The 17649-nt window shown below is 35.3% G+C and overlaps 1 protein-coding gene and 1 long non-coding RNA gene across 2 annotated transcripts in view; both read right to left on the bottom strand.

The window, feature by feature from the left end:
• Window positions 1–5592: 5592 nt before the first annotated feature.
• Window positions 5593–14858, bottom strand: LOC143178946 (uncharacterized). The gene is made up of 2 exons (XR_013001880.1): window positions 14738–14858; window positions 5593–10016 (listed from the first exon to the last, which is right to left on the bottom strand). It is a non-coding gene; the product is annotated as an uncharacterized LOC143178946 (long non-coding RNA).
• Window positions 14859–15048: 190 nt separating this feature from the next.
• The window catches only part of Pde9 (phosphodiesterase 9), a 210063-nt gene continuing 207462 nt past the window's right edge, over window positions 15049–17649 (bottom strand). The window contains exons 10-11 of the mRNA XM_076377885.1: window positions 17327–17578; window positions 15049–16816 (exon numbers count right to left, since the gene is read on the bottom strand). Of these exons, the coding sequence (XP_076234000.1) occupies window positions 15056–16816; window positions 17327–17578 (2013 nt within the window). The 3' untranslated portion in view covers window positions 15049–15055. The remainder of the gene's footprint in view (window positions 16817–17326; window positions 17579–17649) is intronic.

Here is a 17649-nt window from a genome sequence, read left to right as displayed (position 1 = left end):
TGACTATCATGTAGTCTTAAAGAGAAATGGAGGATTCTTTTACGAAAAAACACTTTCATAAATCAGTTCTGTTTGCTGTTTTTCTAAAAAGCACTAGATTATGATTTTAACTCCTATTTTCAATTATAATTAAGACACAGTTTCACGTCTGCAGCAGAACAAAATTTTTTTGAGACGTGTAGCTTCAATTTATGTGAAAATGAAATCACCTTACATATTATAACAAATTTGTTTCATATTATAGCAAAATAGGTCTAAAACAAAGAAAAAACCTGGGCTTATACTATGCATTTGCTACAGTATGTATAGTAAGTTCACGTGACGGTAAAGTGTTTGCACTCTTAATAACCTGTCGCATAAGCATGATTTGCAATTACTCAACAGCGACATTTCAATAGCTGTTTGGTATTACGTAGTTGATTAAATATGATTGAAAAATACTGCTTAGTAGAGTTCAGACTGCGTAGTAGAGTTCGTCCTTATTTCACGTGTATTACACGTGTTTACTACACGTGTCGCGTGAAATGAATCCTAACATCAATCCGTGTAATTTTCGGTACACAGACATATCCTTGTATTCCTATTACACGCGTACACGTGTATTTAAATATACGTGCAAATTCGTGAACAAACGTCTGTCAATTTTCAGAAACAAAGAAATCTGGGTCTTCTTCAGGATCCTATAATGTGATTGTCGAATTAATACTCGAGAAACATATAAATTCGGCTAGCTGATTTTCGAATTTCACGACCACGCTAATTATCTGTGTACACGTATGTACATTTACAGTGTATGTGTATTTGCAATCCGTGTACACGTGTATTAAGAACATGGATTTTTAGTTCATTGATTTTTAATACACGGTACACGTGATCCATGTACACGTACATTTTAATATACGATAAAAACCATGACCTTAACTATTTAGTTTGCAGATGATACATTGAAATTACTGATTAGATATTATACTTTTAAGTTACATTTGATGTTAAGTGTTAGCCTCTGTTTGCAACATGTATAATGTTTTCTATATGCAAAAACACAAGTCATCGATTAAATAATCTACTAACAATAATCGTAATATGAAGACTCCAGGCGAAGAACTTGATAAATCCATTAGAGGTAGAGTATTTTAATTATCCAAAGCGAAAAGGAAGAATTTTTTATAGATTCTGAGATATAAACATTTTTTTAAAACGTTTACAGGAAAATAACTCGGTAAGTCCGTGAGAAATAGGTGAATAACATGATAAGTCCACGAGAAATTTTAATGTTCAAGGAAAAGTTTTAGTAAGTAAAAGTAAAAATTTGCAAAAATTACAAGTGTTTTACAGCCGAGAAACTAAAGACTGTTTCGAGAAACTTCAATAGAAAAAGAATCTTACTGTATAAGCAATACTAATAATGCTAAAATTTATTATTATTTTCACATTATTAATATTACTATTTCATTTCGACTGCTTAACATCTTCCATCAATTTCAGTTACATGATTTTTTTTTATTTTTGTTTGATATTTTGAAGATACCGTGTTTTATTTTAAATAGTACCTTTATATTTCTGTATAAGTTGTTTTAATAAAAGGTTATTACAGTACCTATTGCACTAAGTTATGGCGTCAGATTTTCAATATCGTCAGATAAATCCCTGTGTAAACCAAAAATCAGATATTAAAACAGTTTTATAATTATAAGATTGATTTAGAACGTCCCGAACTTTGAAATCGGTCTCCTATAAAATTACGAAAATGTGATTTACAGAATTCTTCCCCCGAGGGTTTTTATATGTTTTGAATTTGTATGTATTAAAAAATAAGAAGAAGGATTACGTTACAAAATATTTTTTAGAAATTATGTTTATAGGATATGTAAGCATCATCTAAATAATTTATATTTTTCTCAATAATGTTTTTAAACTGACGTAAAAAATCTATGTATATTTTTGACAGAACAAATGGCTATACGTAATGTTATATACAAGGTGTAACAAATATAAGTTGAAATAATCTAAGGGGTGGTAGAAGAGCTCAATGTCGTATGGCATAGTGTCTGATCTGCCTTCATTTAGCAACAATAATGTACCTACATGCGAAACTAACAATCAGAGAATTCTGTAATTTTACATATGTATTGAGGGGCAGAAATAGAGCACAAAGTTTTAATGCAATTTGCTTGTATCGCTTACGGTTTAACTTCTACAAAGCTTTGAAAATTCAAGATCCATTTTATGCAAACATATCAAATTTTGAAGGCTTTGTAAAAGTTAAATCGTAAGAGATACAACCAAATTAATTAACAATAAGACTTTTTTGTTTTATTTTTTCTCCTCAATGTACCTGTAAAATTATAACATTCTCTGACTATTAGTTTAGCATATAGATATATTGACTTTAAGCCATTATTATTGCAAAATGGAGGCAGATCAGATACTATATTATAAGACATTTCGTGCTCTATTTGAGCTCCTTTACTGTCCCCTAGAATCTTTCAACGTATACTTGTTACACTCTATATGTATGTATGTACCTAATCTTATGATACTAAATAAAAACACAAAAAGATTTGCTGATGCAAAATCATACTAAAATAATAAATGTTTAAGGTTAGGTATATTCATAGGAATCACTATGTCATGATGGAATGCGCACTGAGCATTTTCACTATGACGTGTCTGATCGCGCATCGGGTAATTCTACTTATCCAGTTAAGCAACAGTAGAAATGCAGTTTACAAAACGATGGAGAGACAGAAAATATGTTCAGCTTTTTTTAATACCACTTTCCTTATTACACATCGACATTTAACTTACCAAGTAAGAATTTACGAGTTTATTCTGTATATTGTAAGATTGTCTTACCTCGACGTGATGGTTTCAGAAACTCTTCGCAAGTATCCTCTACAAGATGGCTAATGGGTATCAGTCTGGTACTAAAGAAAGGTACTCGAGTATACATCCTAATGATAACCTTCGTGCCTAGAATCTACCCTCTAAAAATGTCACACATGTTTGGAAACACCCTGTATACATATACTCTAATATCTTTATAGCTTAAAAACCACATATGCATGTATAAAATGAAAACAGAATGCTGAAGATTTATGTTCGTAACTAGGGTGAGATTCACCTATGTTTCTAAATAAAATTACAAAAATGTATGTCAACACGCAAAAAAAAACTTTAAAAATGCTCGTGTTATGTTGAATACGAGATGTATCCCTTTTCTGACCCGAATTATAAAAGTACACGTTAAAAATATGGCATAGGATTTCACCTACTTTTCTCTGAGCAAAATTCTGAAAATGCATATTTGCACTGAGAACAATACGCATCCTGTGGCCTGCTAAAAATTCTAAAATAATAAATCCATGTCTAGGAAGCACCTACATTTTTTTTCACTCACGCGGTGGCGTACACATATTTATTTCATTCTCTTATTTTCATTTACAAAAGAGACTATGGTAGGTCGCTCGACAGGAGGTCGAGTCGCGACCGCCGTTTACTTACATTCACATCAGTGTAATATATTGGTACGACACCTTAGAATCGAATGGAATGGCGGATACCATGAATGGTATTTAGACTTGTGGATTATGTGTCTTGCTCGGTGACAGCGTTCGTCGTTGATGCATCCATCTAATCACGAGACAAAGAGTTATTTGAAAAAGCTATTTCAACATTACTGCAAGAATGTAATAGTTGAATATTTAAATTATAGAGGGTGCTTGTTGACAGGTGTTAGAAATTTTAAGATATGATTTCACATGCCAAAATAAGGCGAAAATCAAGAATGACGAATTTACATTCGTGGCTTTGTTTTCGAGCTATTAATTGTTTAAGGAAATACTCTAAATGTCTGATGCAGTGACTTATTTTACTGTCACTGTAGAGTTTGAACTAGCAAGTAGCTAATGGGCGCCAGCAGTAGATTAAGCCCTCACGTCAGACACATTTTCCCCCATAATTAATGACGCTGAGACGAAGGCTTAAATGTAATTTCGTTATTCTTGATTTTCGTCTTATATTGACATGTAGAATCAGCCTTTCAAATTTGTGAGTCCTACTCTTGAACACCCTGTACAAGGTGTTTTCGAAACAGAGAAATCTGAAAATTATAGTTTTTGTCTATGGTTTGCTGCAAGTACTGTTACTTATTTCGTTACAAATAAATGGTTGTATTATTTATAACTGATTAAGTTAAATTAATATCGATATTCCTCTCTAATATCGAGATTCCTGCTTAATTTAGTGGGCTGCTCAGAATTGTTATTTATGATACTCTTATTACCTGGTATTGTAAATTTCGAAAAACTCTATAAATTTTGTGCATTATAACAATGGGTAATAAAAATTGTATTTTATTATTAGCAAGAGGAATTTAGAATTTCAAAGAAGCAAAATTTTCAGAAATGTTCATATTTATAAACAGTGGTTTCTACATGTACCTTCGTTATATAACTTAGGCAGAAAAATTCGACTAACAGTTCTAAGCCCACTTGTAATCAATAAAAGAAGAAACAAATTCGTTCTATACATTATTATTATTTATATAATTAATTAAAAATTTAATCACAGAATGAATAAAAGAAATCTCTTTAAATTTTCGAAAGCGTAATTTTAAACGAATATTTATAATTTCAGTCCCTCTAGAAAATTTCATTATGATCTGGAATTTAACCAATTTAAACTATTATGTTTGTCAAATATTCTACGCCAATCGATTGATTGCGAAATGGAAAACTTGGAAATATTTTCCAAAAAGCATGCAAAATCGATAATCGTATAACGTTCTTATTAATCAATGGCAATCAGTCTCATCAGGGATAGATATGTCACAGTGGACGAATATTAATCGATCGCTGTCACCGAACAATAACGAGTTATTACGTTTCTGCAATTCGCTGGATCTATTTCACGGTACTCTTACACACATAATAACTATACAATTCATCGTTTATAATTATCATGATAGTAACTCGCCCGCGAGCTTAGCAGTCATTATCGCCTTCTTCAATCCGTGATTCTCTTCTCATAAGGTAAATATACAATGAACGCACATTCGATTTTACTTTATTCGCGCGCTTCGTACATATCTCGATTTGCATCTTCGTTACTGCTATTGCCACGCTTCAACCTTTATCGTGTTCTTATAACATGGTTATGACATTTTCCTTATTTTATGTTTTTATGGTTTTGAATAGTAAACAGACAGTGAACGAGAGAAGAACGTTTCTTCTCCGCCATAGAATGATATTTATAATCTTACTAGGCGTGTGTGGAACTGTGAAAATGTTTGAACATAATGAACCAATAGTGAAAACGTTTGAACATAAAAATTGTTAAGAAGGAAAATACTACTTTACGATTTAATACTGACATGTATATACATACATTAGAAAATTGCCAAGATATACACAGTGACTTTAATTTTAAATAAAGCTACTTCTGTAATGCATTTTTTAATCGTTATAATGTCCAATCTTTTTTAGTAACATTCAGACATTTATTACTAATGTTATTTCAAATCGTATAAATTAGAAGAGTTTATAGCTTTGTAAATAAATATAACTCCTATGGAAAAATAATGTAGCAGTAGAAGCATTGCTACGGTATTTGAAAATTTGGTTAATAAAATAATAATCGTTGTATAGGATAAAAAGTAAATAGTTTTGAAAAATATGCTTTTTTATCAATTTAATACATATTATTATAAATAAATTAAAAACAGATATATTAGATACTACAAATACTATATGTGTCCTAAATTGTCCCTTGCAGTTTTCAATTTTGTTATAGGTTTTAAGCTTGATTTTGAAAGGGTCTACTATTTTCCTGTGTCTTTAAGGATAAATATTATGAAACTTCATTTCATTTAATTTAACTAAAAGTTCTTCCAAGGCGAGTATGTACGTCTGTAAAGAGATTTATACTTCAGATAGTAATACAAATAGTCATGGAGATGAACAGAATAAAAAATCGAAAAATGTATTACGAGCATAATTTCGTGCACTTTTAATTTCATGATAATTCGAACCTACGCTATGTCAGTACACGTACCTCTCAAGAGATTTCACTTTTTTAATTTCGAAAATTATGTTTCATTATCCGCCAAAGTACGATCTCATCAAAGATAAGATATATTCATAGCCCAAGAATTAATTACGAAGTAGTGCTTCCACGTGAACATAATTGCGAAATATTAATTCCCACAGGGATGGTTCTGTCGAATTTATTATACTACCCTGAGTACAGTATTAAGATAGCATCATTTTGGTAAGGTGGTGAAAATAATTGGATTGTTTCGATGCATTTGTCATTTACTATTTTAATTGTCTTCTTATTTTGTTTTTCGCTTGATATTTCGACGATTCTTGTATTATACCTAAATTATTTAGAATTTTTTAAAGATTTAGATACGTCTTTTGAATAATAGATCGAACCTCACGATATAGAAACTATTCATGAAAAACATTTTAACCAATTAATTAAGCGGTTAATGCTTTCGCTGTTGAGACCAATGCACGATTTTCCTTTCGCTAAATAAATAAGTGGAAGATGTATAATAAATTGATTATAATTCAAAACTATTATGCTTGTTGTCAAGAAAACAAAATTGCGACACTGACAATTTCAAGGAAACGATTATTTTAAAAAAAGTATTACACATATAACAAATATTGTAATTACAAGACTATACAAAACTTTATTACGATGTATTGTATATGGAAAAGAAAACACAAATTCTCATTTAAACATTCAGAAATTAAGTTTGAAAACATTATTAATAAAGGAGAAAATATTTCGTCGTTCTTCCTAGATGAGACCAGGATTTTGAAAGTTCTTTGACAATGTCATTTAAGACTTTGTTTCAACTATAAGTTTTTCAACATCTGGCAGTCTTCTCTTTCACGTTCCAGCAACTCGTACTAGGAACAATTCCTAAACTTACTAGCGCACTATTCAAAAAAGGTTTCATACTGTAAAACAATAAATAACTTTTCAATTTCTTTGGCTATATAGTAAAACTTGGATAACTACCTGAATCTATCTACGGTGTAACTGCCTGGTAGTCATCCCTATCACTAAGGGGGGACTCCACTCAAGATGTCGCGAGACTCGACAGCAAAGTAGAGACCGAGGAAGGGAAGCATATCTGAGCTCATGTATCGGTGAAACAATACTAATGTAAGGACAACATTTTTATATTTTTGTTTTCTTTTTAACGAAACTTTTATTAGCGTATTTGTGAGGTTTTTCTGATTAGACCAAACTCAATATGCTTTGGATAATATTTACTTATTTAGTAGGTGAAAAGAAGAGTTATTATCACTCATTAAATACGTAAATATGAACCAAATGATTTGTCCATGTGACGAAACACAGGTCGAATTCAGATCAATTGACTGTATGGGTAATTACCCTTAAAAATGAGGAAATTGTATCAGGTAATTAACAATTGTCTAGAAGCAGGCAGTTGCAAAATGCGATGATCGAAGAGACCAGATGTGCCAAGCGAAGGACACATTTCTTTAGATCGATGTTCGATGATGGGATAAGGTGTTGTAACTCAGTCTGAGTTCGTGTATCGAAGAGACGACACAAAAACAACGATGAAACTTCTGTAATTTTGGTTATTTTACAATGAAATTTTCACAAGAGTATTTCTGAGGGTTTTTTTAAATTAAAATAAGTCCAAACACAATATACTTTGGATTATATTTACTTACTTAGTAGGTGAAAAGGAAAGTTATTACCATTCATTAAATACGCATATATGATTCAAATTATTTCATGTTTGATCTTGTTTTCATCAGAAGAACCTCAAAAATATCACTGTAAAAGTTTTATTAAAACATTATAAAAATTAAAGAACTTTCATCATTGAATTAGTATTATCTTAATGATGTTTGCTTTACGTCATCTTCACTATCTACCTTCTTTCTCTTTCACTCACTGTCATTTTCCACGCTCAAAACCTTCAAAAGGAAACCCGAGCCCCCGTCTCGATTTCAATACAGGGAAGGAATCTACCTCTGTTCCATAACTGCCTGCTATCGATCCCAAATTTTCAGGCAGCTGTCCAACTTTTACTGTAGTATTTGTGCATTTTTCAACTACCTTTTAACTTCAAGCAATCTTAAACACAGTCAATAAATAAAGATTTTCAATCATTTTAAAACTTCAATCGTTTCACTACAAAGTGAAATAAAAAAGCTACATTTTTAAAAAGTACTCTTAAAGTCCCACATTTCGCTATTTCAAATAAATAAGCAAACTTCAACCAAGAATCAGCAGCGAAAGCATTGAAACAGTACCTATATTATATGAAATATTGATGTGAACGTGTTTACGTGTTTTTATGTTTAATCAATATTGCACTGAATTGGCTACTTTTATCGTTAGATAACTTATAGACTGTCAAACGTGTTTAACATTGTGCATGAATAAATACATAAGTATATTTACTGTTGAAAATATAGCAAAATGTTCGCGCAAATGATCAAAGAATAAACAGTAATAAATATCCGTGAAATCGAAATGTTTCAAACGGTGTTAAACCCATCACTAATTTTCAGATATATCTAATGCCTGAATTTAGTTTGTTAAGTTTTAATTTTACATTTAGTAAAGTCAACATTTAGTGTGTAAAGTTGTTGCTATCGAAACATGATGTAAAAGACTCATGAATGCGAACGTCAAGCTTATGTATTACTTTATCAAAACTGATATAATTAATTTACTAATTAATAGTTATTATTATTAGGTAATCTATGATTTGAAGTATACCGCGAATCTGTCAATGCACCAATAGCACATAGCGATTTATATGTGACCACCCATTCCAAACTCTGACTCTGACAGACAGATATCAGAGCGTACAAACTTCATACGTCAATCCAAAGTCAACATTTATGCTGGCATATGCTCGCTAAGGGGTTTTTTCTACGCACATCAAGAGGAAACAGGCGCCAATGTCAATGTTGATATGATCTCAGAGCTATCCTGTGGTCATCACATGTGTGTATTGTTATTTTAATGCAATGCGTGCTACTGTTAGTTGTATCGTCTGGCGTCTATTTAAAATGGATCATGTCTAAACAGTTCAATGTAGAAACAGAAATGCATTCCCTCACTATAGACTCATTGACGCGTTTAAAGCAAGGTTCACTTATTTCTGAGCTCTGTTAATATGAGTGACAGTGTTTAACAAATGAAACTCATTTGCTCTAAATAATGAATACAGCAATGAATTTACAACATGGGAACAGTGTACATTAAAGCCTGCAATGAAATGCAGTTGATGTTTGGAAAATACACCCAACTCAGGAATTGTCAAGCACAATAAACACGTTAAACCGTCTACAAGTTACTTTGAAACCCCCTCAAAAATATCTATTCCAAGTCCAACGATAAAGGTTAAAGAATGCAAAGAAGGAAACCGACGTTTTACAGTCGTCTCAGCGCGTCATCGACATCGCCGCACGCATTAGTCATTCAATATATGTTCCACGCGACGATCGATTTCTTCGCTCGCTAATTAGTTTCGCTTCTTAGCGAAGGTTAACTGGATCCTGAAACGGGAACCACGGAGGATTACAGTCATGGAGATCGCCTATAAGGGGAGTGGGTCTGCCTGGAATTTCAGAACGACACGACGTCCTTCTCGCCTGTCCCAACGCCCCTCTTGCATGCCAACACAGGAGAAAACGCGGGATCGATTACGCTCGCACGTAATTGACGAGAACAATTGGGACACGAAGACTACCTCGACGCGACTAAACGATCAATTGACGAGTAGAAACGCGCGATGCCGTACACGTACGACACCGTTGGACCTTCAAGTTCTGGCTCCTTGTCCTCCTCTCTGCCCAGTCCTTACGGAATCTTTGTTTCCCTTGGTTGCTGGCGACCGATCGACGCATCGCTCGGAAGTAACAGTTCGATTGTCGGCACAGGTGGTCCGGAAAGATTAGGAAAATCATCTCGTAGCCGCTCGATACTGACGGATAGTCGATTTACTGTTTAGGAAGAGACAAATAAATATTGACAAAGGTCAGGCACAGAGAGTGAATGGTAGAACGGAGGAACTGTTTGACCTGGAGTGACTCCTTCGATGGACTTTGAATTAGTTTTGATTAGATTTTTTAAAAAGTAATTTTGATTCAATTTCAACGTGATGAAGTTTTAATATGCGAGTTTTGATCGTAGATGTCTATCGAAGTTAAGTCTGGTCAAACACTTTCCCTTATTCGTACCACTGGAAGTTTAATAATTTATATTATAGCGTGTATACAACGTTATGTGGTTCAACGTAGTTCGCTTGCTCGAAGACACTGTTGTGTCCCTTACATTCGCCGATCTTTTGCGCTACTCGGCTTCAAGGTTGTTGCGAACTTCGAAACGTTCGCGCGGTCAGACTTTTGCACGGGGTGTTCAGTCCTTGCATCAGTGTATCGATCATCGAAATGGATTCGGAAATGAACAGTTTTCGATGATTGTAGCTTTAGACAAACTTTCCATTTGCAATACACATATTATAGGGACTTTTTGCAGAACAATGATACCGGTTTAGAAATTGGAAATTATTCGTATACCTCTATTATTTACGGATTTTGAATTTATGTGAAACGCGAAATGATAGTGAGCGTGAGATAATTTTCAATTTGTCTAATAGAAGACGTAGGTTTTATAACATGGATACGAGTAACTTTTGGATCTATTTTGATGACGAGTTACACATGTGCAAAGATTGTATTATGAATTTGTAAACATTCTATACACGACACGGGAAAAGTTGAATGTATTCGCGCAGATTCTAGACGTCGTGAGAAGAGATTCATCAGTTTGGCATATTCCTTTTTGAGAATTGTATTAAAATTATTTTTAAAGATGCACTCGGGCCTGGTGTCCCTAACGAAATAAATTACGAAAATAATTACGAAATTGTTCATTTCAGAAATTACGAAATGAACGATAAATCAATGATGTTACCTATAAAATATAAATTTAAGAGGAATTATACAATTATATAACAATGGAAAAATATATAATAGTCGTATAATAACAAAACAATATAAATTATTTTATTTTGTAGCACAGTAGGAAACAGAATAGTCTCCCATAGAGAAAGGTAAATGGCAAATATAAACTACTTTACCCTACACGACTTATTTATAATATTTACCATTTATGATTACATTAATCTAATTCACTATAAAGACTTATTTATATTTTTAATTCATGAACTAATAAACTAGTTCAATCACGTATCTCAATCACAAAAAATTGAATTTGTACAATTTCGAAAATGGAAAATGTTTTCCACCCTCTGTTGATTAACAAATGAGTACGCTATTAGTACAAAGAATTAAATTATTTTTGAAAATGTGATATAATGGGAATTTCAAAGATGACTTCGTCAGAGAACGTAATAAAAAGTATATTGCACGGTTTCGACTTAGTTTTTATCAAATAATTATATCGTATACAGTTACAAATATTATTAACTATATACTATAAATATAATGAAACAGTATTAAAATCGGAACATTAACAAAAGAATTAAAAAGTTTAGTTAAATAGTTAAAGTCTGATTTTAATAATTCATTTAATTTTTAAAAAAGTAATAAGAATTATAATGAATAAGAAGGAGACAGAAAAGTTGTTCAAGGAAATGCGGAATTAAAGAACTCCAAAATCAATTTGATGCAATAAATATAAATAACATCTACAATCAATAATAAATCTTCCATTTTAGAAGAGTTTTCAATACCTTTTGCTAAAAATAAGAAATACAGTAAAATTTAATTTGATATTGAATAAAATTATGTAGGACACTTAACTGTCTAACGATTGAAAATAAAATGTCCTAACGTCGAAAATTGAAAAACACGTGCACATTTTCCTCAATAAAATCGTCAGTCTATATGAAAACGCTGACATTTAATCAGTTCAGGTTCGCTTAAACAATTTCAATGAATCTCTTCCCGCGATCACGAGTGTGAAAATTCGAACAAGCGTCATGCAGAATAAGTTTCATTCCGATCTACGTACACGCCGTAGAAAGCGAACGGATTCCCAAAAAACGAGTTTTGGGTGCTGAAGATAATAACGTAAGACTAGAGTTCAACAATACATGCGGTTTTTAATCGCCGTACAGACACACTGATGGAGTAGTATAAAAATATAAACATCTCGAAATGAAGAAGCGAGACGCCGTTTTAGAGAACTGATTGCTGCGTCGAGGCTGGTAAACGCGTGTGTAAATGGCGCTGGACGAACCTAATTACGGGGGTTGTTCTCCGCAATGGAGGCTACTTTAGGCTTTTTACGTTCACTTTCTCCAATGTTCATTTTCACTAAACGCGTTTTAGAACAGACTGAATGCTGAATTGTCGATCCGTTAAAAATTTAATGGCAAGTGATAACCCCTTGTCGATCACGACAGAATAGAAATATTGTCTTTGATCGTGAAATATCAGACGTCCAGGGAGTCCCTTCTTAACCGGTTCACGGAAATATAGTCAAAGTTATTTTAGATAAAAGCTGAGATATACTAAGATGAATAGACAGTCTTCTAGACGTTCGAATAGTTGTGATATAGTAGGTATTACTACATTTGATCTAATAATATTTGATGACTTTCAACTTTTATCTGAGATATTTTTATCATATGGCATTATCGTTCTCTCAATATTTAAGTGAAATGATTAAAAAGTGACTATCTGCACAATGTAAGAATGGTTCCTCTCTTGATTCATTTGTGAACTTGAATTAAATTTTCGTACAGTTGATATTGTTTGAAGTATTCAAGCATAAGTAATAGCATTTTGGAAATGTGTTCATGTAATATTGTAGCTATTGGCTTGATACTTTTGTTTTGTTTTCTATTATTTAAAATGTGCAAATTATATTATTATTATTATCTGTTATTATAATCATGTTATTATGGAATAATGTGTAACATGATTTTTTGATCAATTGAAAGGTTTGAAGAAAATGTTTTAAATGAAACTTTAGAATAGGTAGCCAGATTCTTCAGCATGAATTTTCTTGTATTCCACTAGCTTTTTTAGATTATTTAGCTTTACCAAACAACCGATACTAATAGTTGCTTATTATCTTTTCCAGATAATTGATAATTTTATTCATAATTATTCTGGATTTTTCGTTAAATCCATATTCAAGTAAGAATTTATTAGCTATTCAAGATCTGTTAATAATAATTATTTTATTCGTACACATCTGTAGACTTTCGTTTAGTGTAAGATTTCTCAGACTATATGTATATCGCTTAACTCTGAGCAGTCTCTGAATTTCGCTCATTTTTTAAAAACAAATTTCCAAGAGGATACAAACTACACCAGAAACCTTCAGACAACATCAGCAGTAAGGGTTGTATCCATTCATAATTTTTAATTAGAGGAAGACAGCTTCTTACGTGTAAACAGAGTTTATTTAACACTTATTCACCTAAATTTCTGACAGATCAACAAAATCTTACACCCTGTGCGTTTTCTCTTTCCGTTCTCTTTTCTTTTCTCGCGACATTCGCAGTACACGAAAATTTTTTCTTTTGCTCCACATTCTTCAATCATTTGATTCGTAATTCGACACGAGGTGCTCGTCTAAATCCGTTTTATTTTGTTTATCTACCTATATACGCGCTTACTGTCTCCTGTTAATTATATAGATTTATCTTCTTTATACGGTTTCTTTCCTTATATATTTATATATTTATATATGTATGCTCTTGTCTCTCGATGGGAGTTGCATATTCTTCACGTCTTTGTATACATTTGCATTTTGCATATATTTATATATATATAGATTTCTTTTTTATGTATATATATATATGTATATATGTATAATAACGAACAACATTAATGATTACTCATTAGGCTATTCTTTTTTAATTGGACAATAAATAAAATAGTCTATATACCGTGCCATCTTTTCCTTTCATCTTTCAAACCGTGTATCCTTCGTTCCTTTTTCATCTTTCCTCAACTCCTTTTTGCATTTTTCCCACACCCGTCGAAACAAATTTCGTTTTCAGTCACTTATTATTCTCAACCTTCAACAGCTCGTCTCTTTTCATTTTGTTCTCCCTCCCTCTCTTTCACTTTCTTTCTTTCCTTTCAGAACGGAGATCGATAATTAGGAGCAATATACATATATTTGGTATTTGCCACCTGTTCGACAGTTTGGCTTCGATATGAACGTTAATTACACGCACACATTCTCTGGCTACATTTGGAAACAGCTAATCGACATGCTACACGCACGTGCAAAGACAGTTTGAATCGCGTTTTGATTCTCGTGCAACGTTCGACTTCCTTCTCCCTCTCCCACCCTTTGTTTCACGTCCTACCTCTAAAAATACAGCGACAGACTGGGCAAAATTCTTTTCGCGAACGCTCCCCCCCCCCCCCCCCCCCCCCCCCCATCGTTTTTGATCGCAGACAATGGTGATTTATAGCTTCCCCTATTTTCTCTTAACAGTTCGGCGGAGCGATCGGGCACGTTCGTAGAAAAAAAAATCGCGAATGATTCTCATAGGAATGCAGGTTCTATCGGACAGAGGATTATCACGAATTGCAATCCTTCAGCAAGATTGACGAAAGATCAAGTCACCCAGAAAAACCGAAAAGTCTCATCAGAATTCCTCCCGAAGACTGTTTGCCGCGCGAGATCGAACTTAACGATGTTTTCAAACTAAACAGAGATCGCGTCTAACCGCATTTGAAATTCTTAGTCGAGTCGACTGCACGTACGAAGCAACGTCGGGAGATCACGCGGACACCCTTATCATCGTTCCTTTCTCGACGAATCCACCGTCTTCTTTCTATCATCCCTCCGTCAACGATCTTTGGCTCCACCTCCTTTCTCCGATCATCGACATCCCTCGGCCAACGCGTGAAAAGCAGGTAGCCTTTCGAGGATCGACGAACGAAACGCCTACGTTCTAACCGCTGCAACAAAAGAAGTTCTCAGCCAGCCACCTGTGCAGGCCGGACAACTGTTTCTCGGACGAGTCCTCGACCACTAGGCTGTATCACTTGATCTCTTCTCGACTCGGCGAGTGAGTAGGATGCGAGGATAACGGAGCCTCCGGCACCTGTCTCTTCGGTCGAAAGCTCGCCGTTAAGGATGAGATCCAACCGCTGGGGGACTGGGAGCTCTGATCGTGCAAGGAATCGCTGTTGCTGTTACTCCTGGTGCTGTCGATGCTCATACCTGACTTGAATCGCGACAACAGACCTGGGGACGACTTCTTGGCTGTCGCTGGCGAAGAGAAGACTGGCTTCTTTCTGACTTTCGTCGATTCTTGGCACAGCATCGAGTCCAGGCTACCAGTGTGCGGACGTTCCTCCGTTTTCTTTGGCTCCAACGATCCGAGCATTACGTTCTCAGTCTGCTTCATCATCTTTGATATGTCCTCCATGCTCGCCGAACTCCTTCTTATTTCTACTTTGCTTAGATCTTCTTCACCTACGGTCTCTCTCGACGATCGCTCGGGCTTGATAATGATTTCTGGAGTTTGATTTTTCGTGCGTACGTCGATCTCGCGAAACTCGATGTCTAGACTCTTTTGATCCTGCACCTCCTTCAGACTCTGTGATTTGCCTACGGGGTTGGAATAATTCCGTCGGTGCTTGGATACGGAGGACTCGGACACTGGCAGAGCTTCTAGGGAAGTGGACGACCTCTTCTCCTTGGCGAACACAGTCCTCCAGCTCTTGTTCTTGCAGTCTGTTGACTTTCTGATTTTTGGCAGCGTCATCGCTCTCTTGTCCACCGAAGACAATTCAACCACTGTCGCGATAGCCTTAGTGTCTTTGGCTGGGGGTTTCGTCAGATTGCATCTTTTACAGACCGACAGAGAATTGGTATGCCTAGAGGAAGTGGTCGGCACAGTCGCGTTAGTCACCGAATTGCTCTTGTTCAGCGTCTTCGTGACGAGCTTCGTCGGCTTTGGCGAGGGAGAGTCCCTCGATTCGAAGCTTATGTTCAGTCGATCTGTGAAATTCCTTAATCGCGAGAAAATAGATTTGTGGTTGTTCGATCCCGCTTTGTCCTCGCAGCAACACCGCAGAGAGAGAACTTCCTTGCGACTAGACCTAATCTCTTGATCATTCTGCACCAAGCTACCCGTCTTCTTCAAGTTGTTCCTCTGCTGCGTCTCGACCACTACGTTACCATTCCCCTCGACCAGCCTGCTCTCGTTCAGTTTCAGAACCATTTCGTCCTTCTCCAGGAGCCTCGTTCCCTCCTCTGACCTAGCGCTGACTGGCGAGCTCAGATCACTGCCAAGATTCTCTCCTTTACTCCGTCTTCGTTCGTGCTCCCTAACAGCCCTGGCCAGGTCGTGATTATGATAATCCAGTGAAGACTTCTCCCGGCTACCCTTCCGGCTACCCGGGTAGCTTTTCCTACCTGTTGGCGGACCAGCTATCGTGCCCTCCGTGGAGATCTTGAACTTCAACGTCTTCTCGCTGACCTCTACCTCCGTAGCGGTCTCGGGGTCGGAACTCTCGAGGTTTTCCGCATCCTCTGCCGTCAGGTTCTCCGTGATATCCTCGTCGGTAGACCGTGATCTCGAGTGAACCGTGCCTGCGGAACGTTTCGAGCGCATGCTGTGCGACGAGGTAGACTTCGCTAGGGTTGTTGAACCGGTACCACCCGACGACATCGTTGTCAGCGCCGATTCACCCAGATCTGCTACACTTTTTCTATGAAGACGTTCGTCCTTGGCCGCCTCATTCAGTCTGCGGTAATATTCCAGCGCTTCCCTTACGGGCTGGACTATTAAGCTCTAGAACAAAGTTTGGTTTCGCTTTTCAATAATCTATTATAGTTGTTCTTATGACCATTATCTTAGTTTTTCATGCTCTATTTCCTTGAAAGTATGATTTCACCTTACCCAGTTTCCACATTTGAGAAGAAAAGTTTAAAAAATAAATACGTAGATTGATCTTTAGAAACAAATGTCTTACTTTTCTAAATCTCTAACTGAGTCTAAGTTGTAAGCTTATTATGAGTAAATACTGTAGTATCGCTGTGAATCAAAGCTGGCTACATCTACAGAAATTTTTCTAATATAGGAACATAGCCAGGGTAACAAATTCTTCTATTTAAACCGGAATAAACCTAAGTACTAATAACTAAGCAATATTTAGTACGTAGGTTTTGTTTCTGATGATGTGTGGTTTAAGAAACAAATATTTCAAGACCTTTTGTTTCCAAGACTAAGAAGATTTCCGAAGTAGCCGCTGTCCAGTTGTCGGAGCCGCTATTCTCGGAAGAAATGGTACATAGTACGTACCTGTAGCTCCGGAAGTAATTCCCCGAGGGCTTCGAAAAGAGGAAGTAGAACGAAACCGATAAAGCTGACTTGAGACGACGGTTTAGTCACTTTGTCTCGATCCATGAAAGGTGTTACTGGAAGTCCTTCGAGCTTTTCTGCGTCGCTCTGTTTGAAAAATTCTTGGAGTAAGCTATCTAACCATGGTTCTGCGACTTCCATTGGCCGGGCCTCGTTACTGATATCTGCTACTTTGATGAGAATCATCGACAACTGGAACAATCGAAGGGAATCCTTGATTTGCATCGTGTTCGACATTTTTATAAACTGAAAGATTATGTGGG

The sequence above is a fragment of the Calliopsis andreniformis genome, chromosome 1, assembly GCF_051401765.1.
Source record: "Calliopsis andreniformis isolate RMS-2024a chromosome 1, iyCalAndr_principal, whole genome shotgun sequence".
Classification (NCBI taxonomy): Eukaryota; Metazoa; Arthropoda; class Insecta; order Hymenoptera; family Andrenidae; genus Calliopsis; species Calliopsis andreniformis.
The sequence above is the reverse complement of the archived record's forward strand: the minus strand, read 5'-3'. Positions and strand labels throughout refer to the sequence as shown.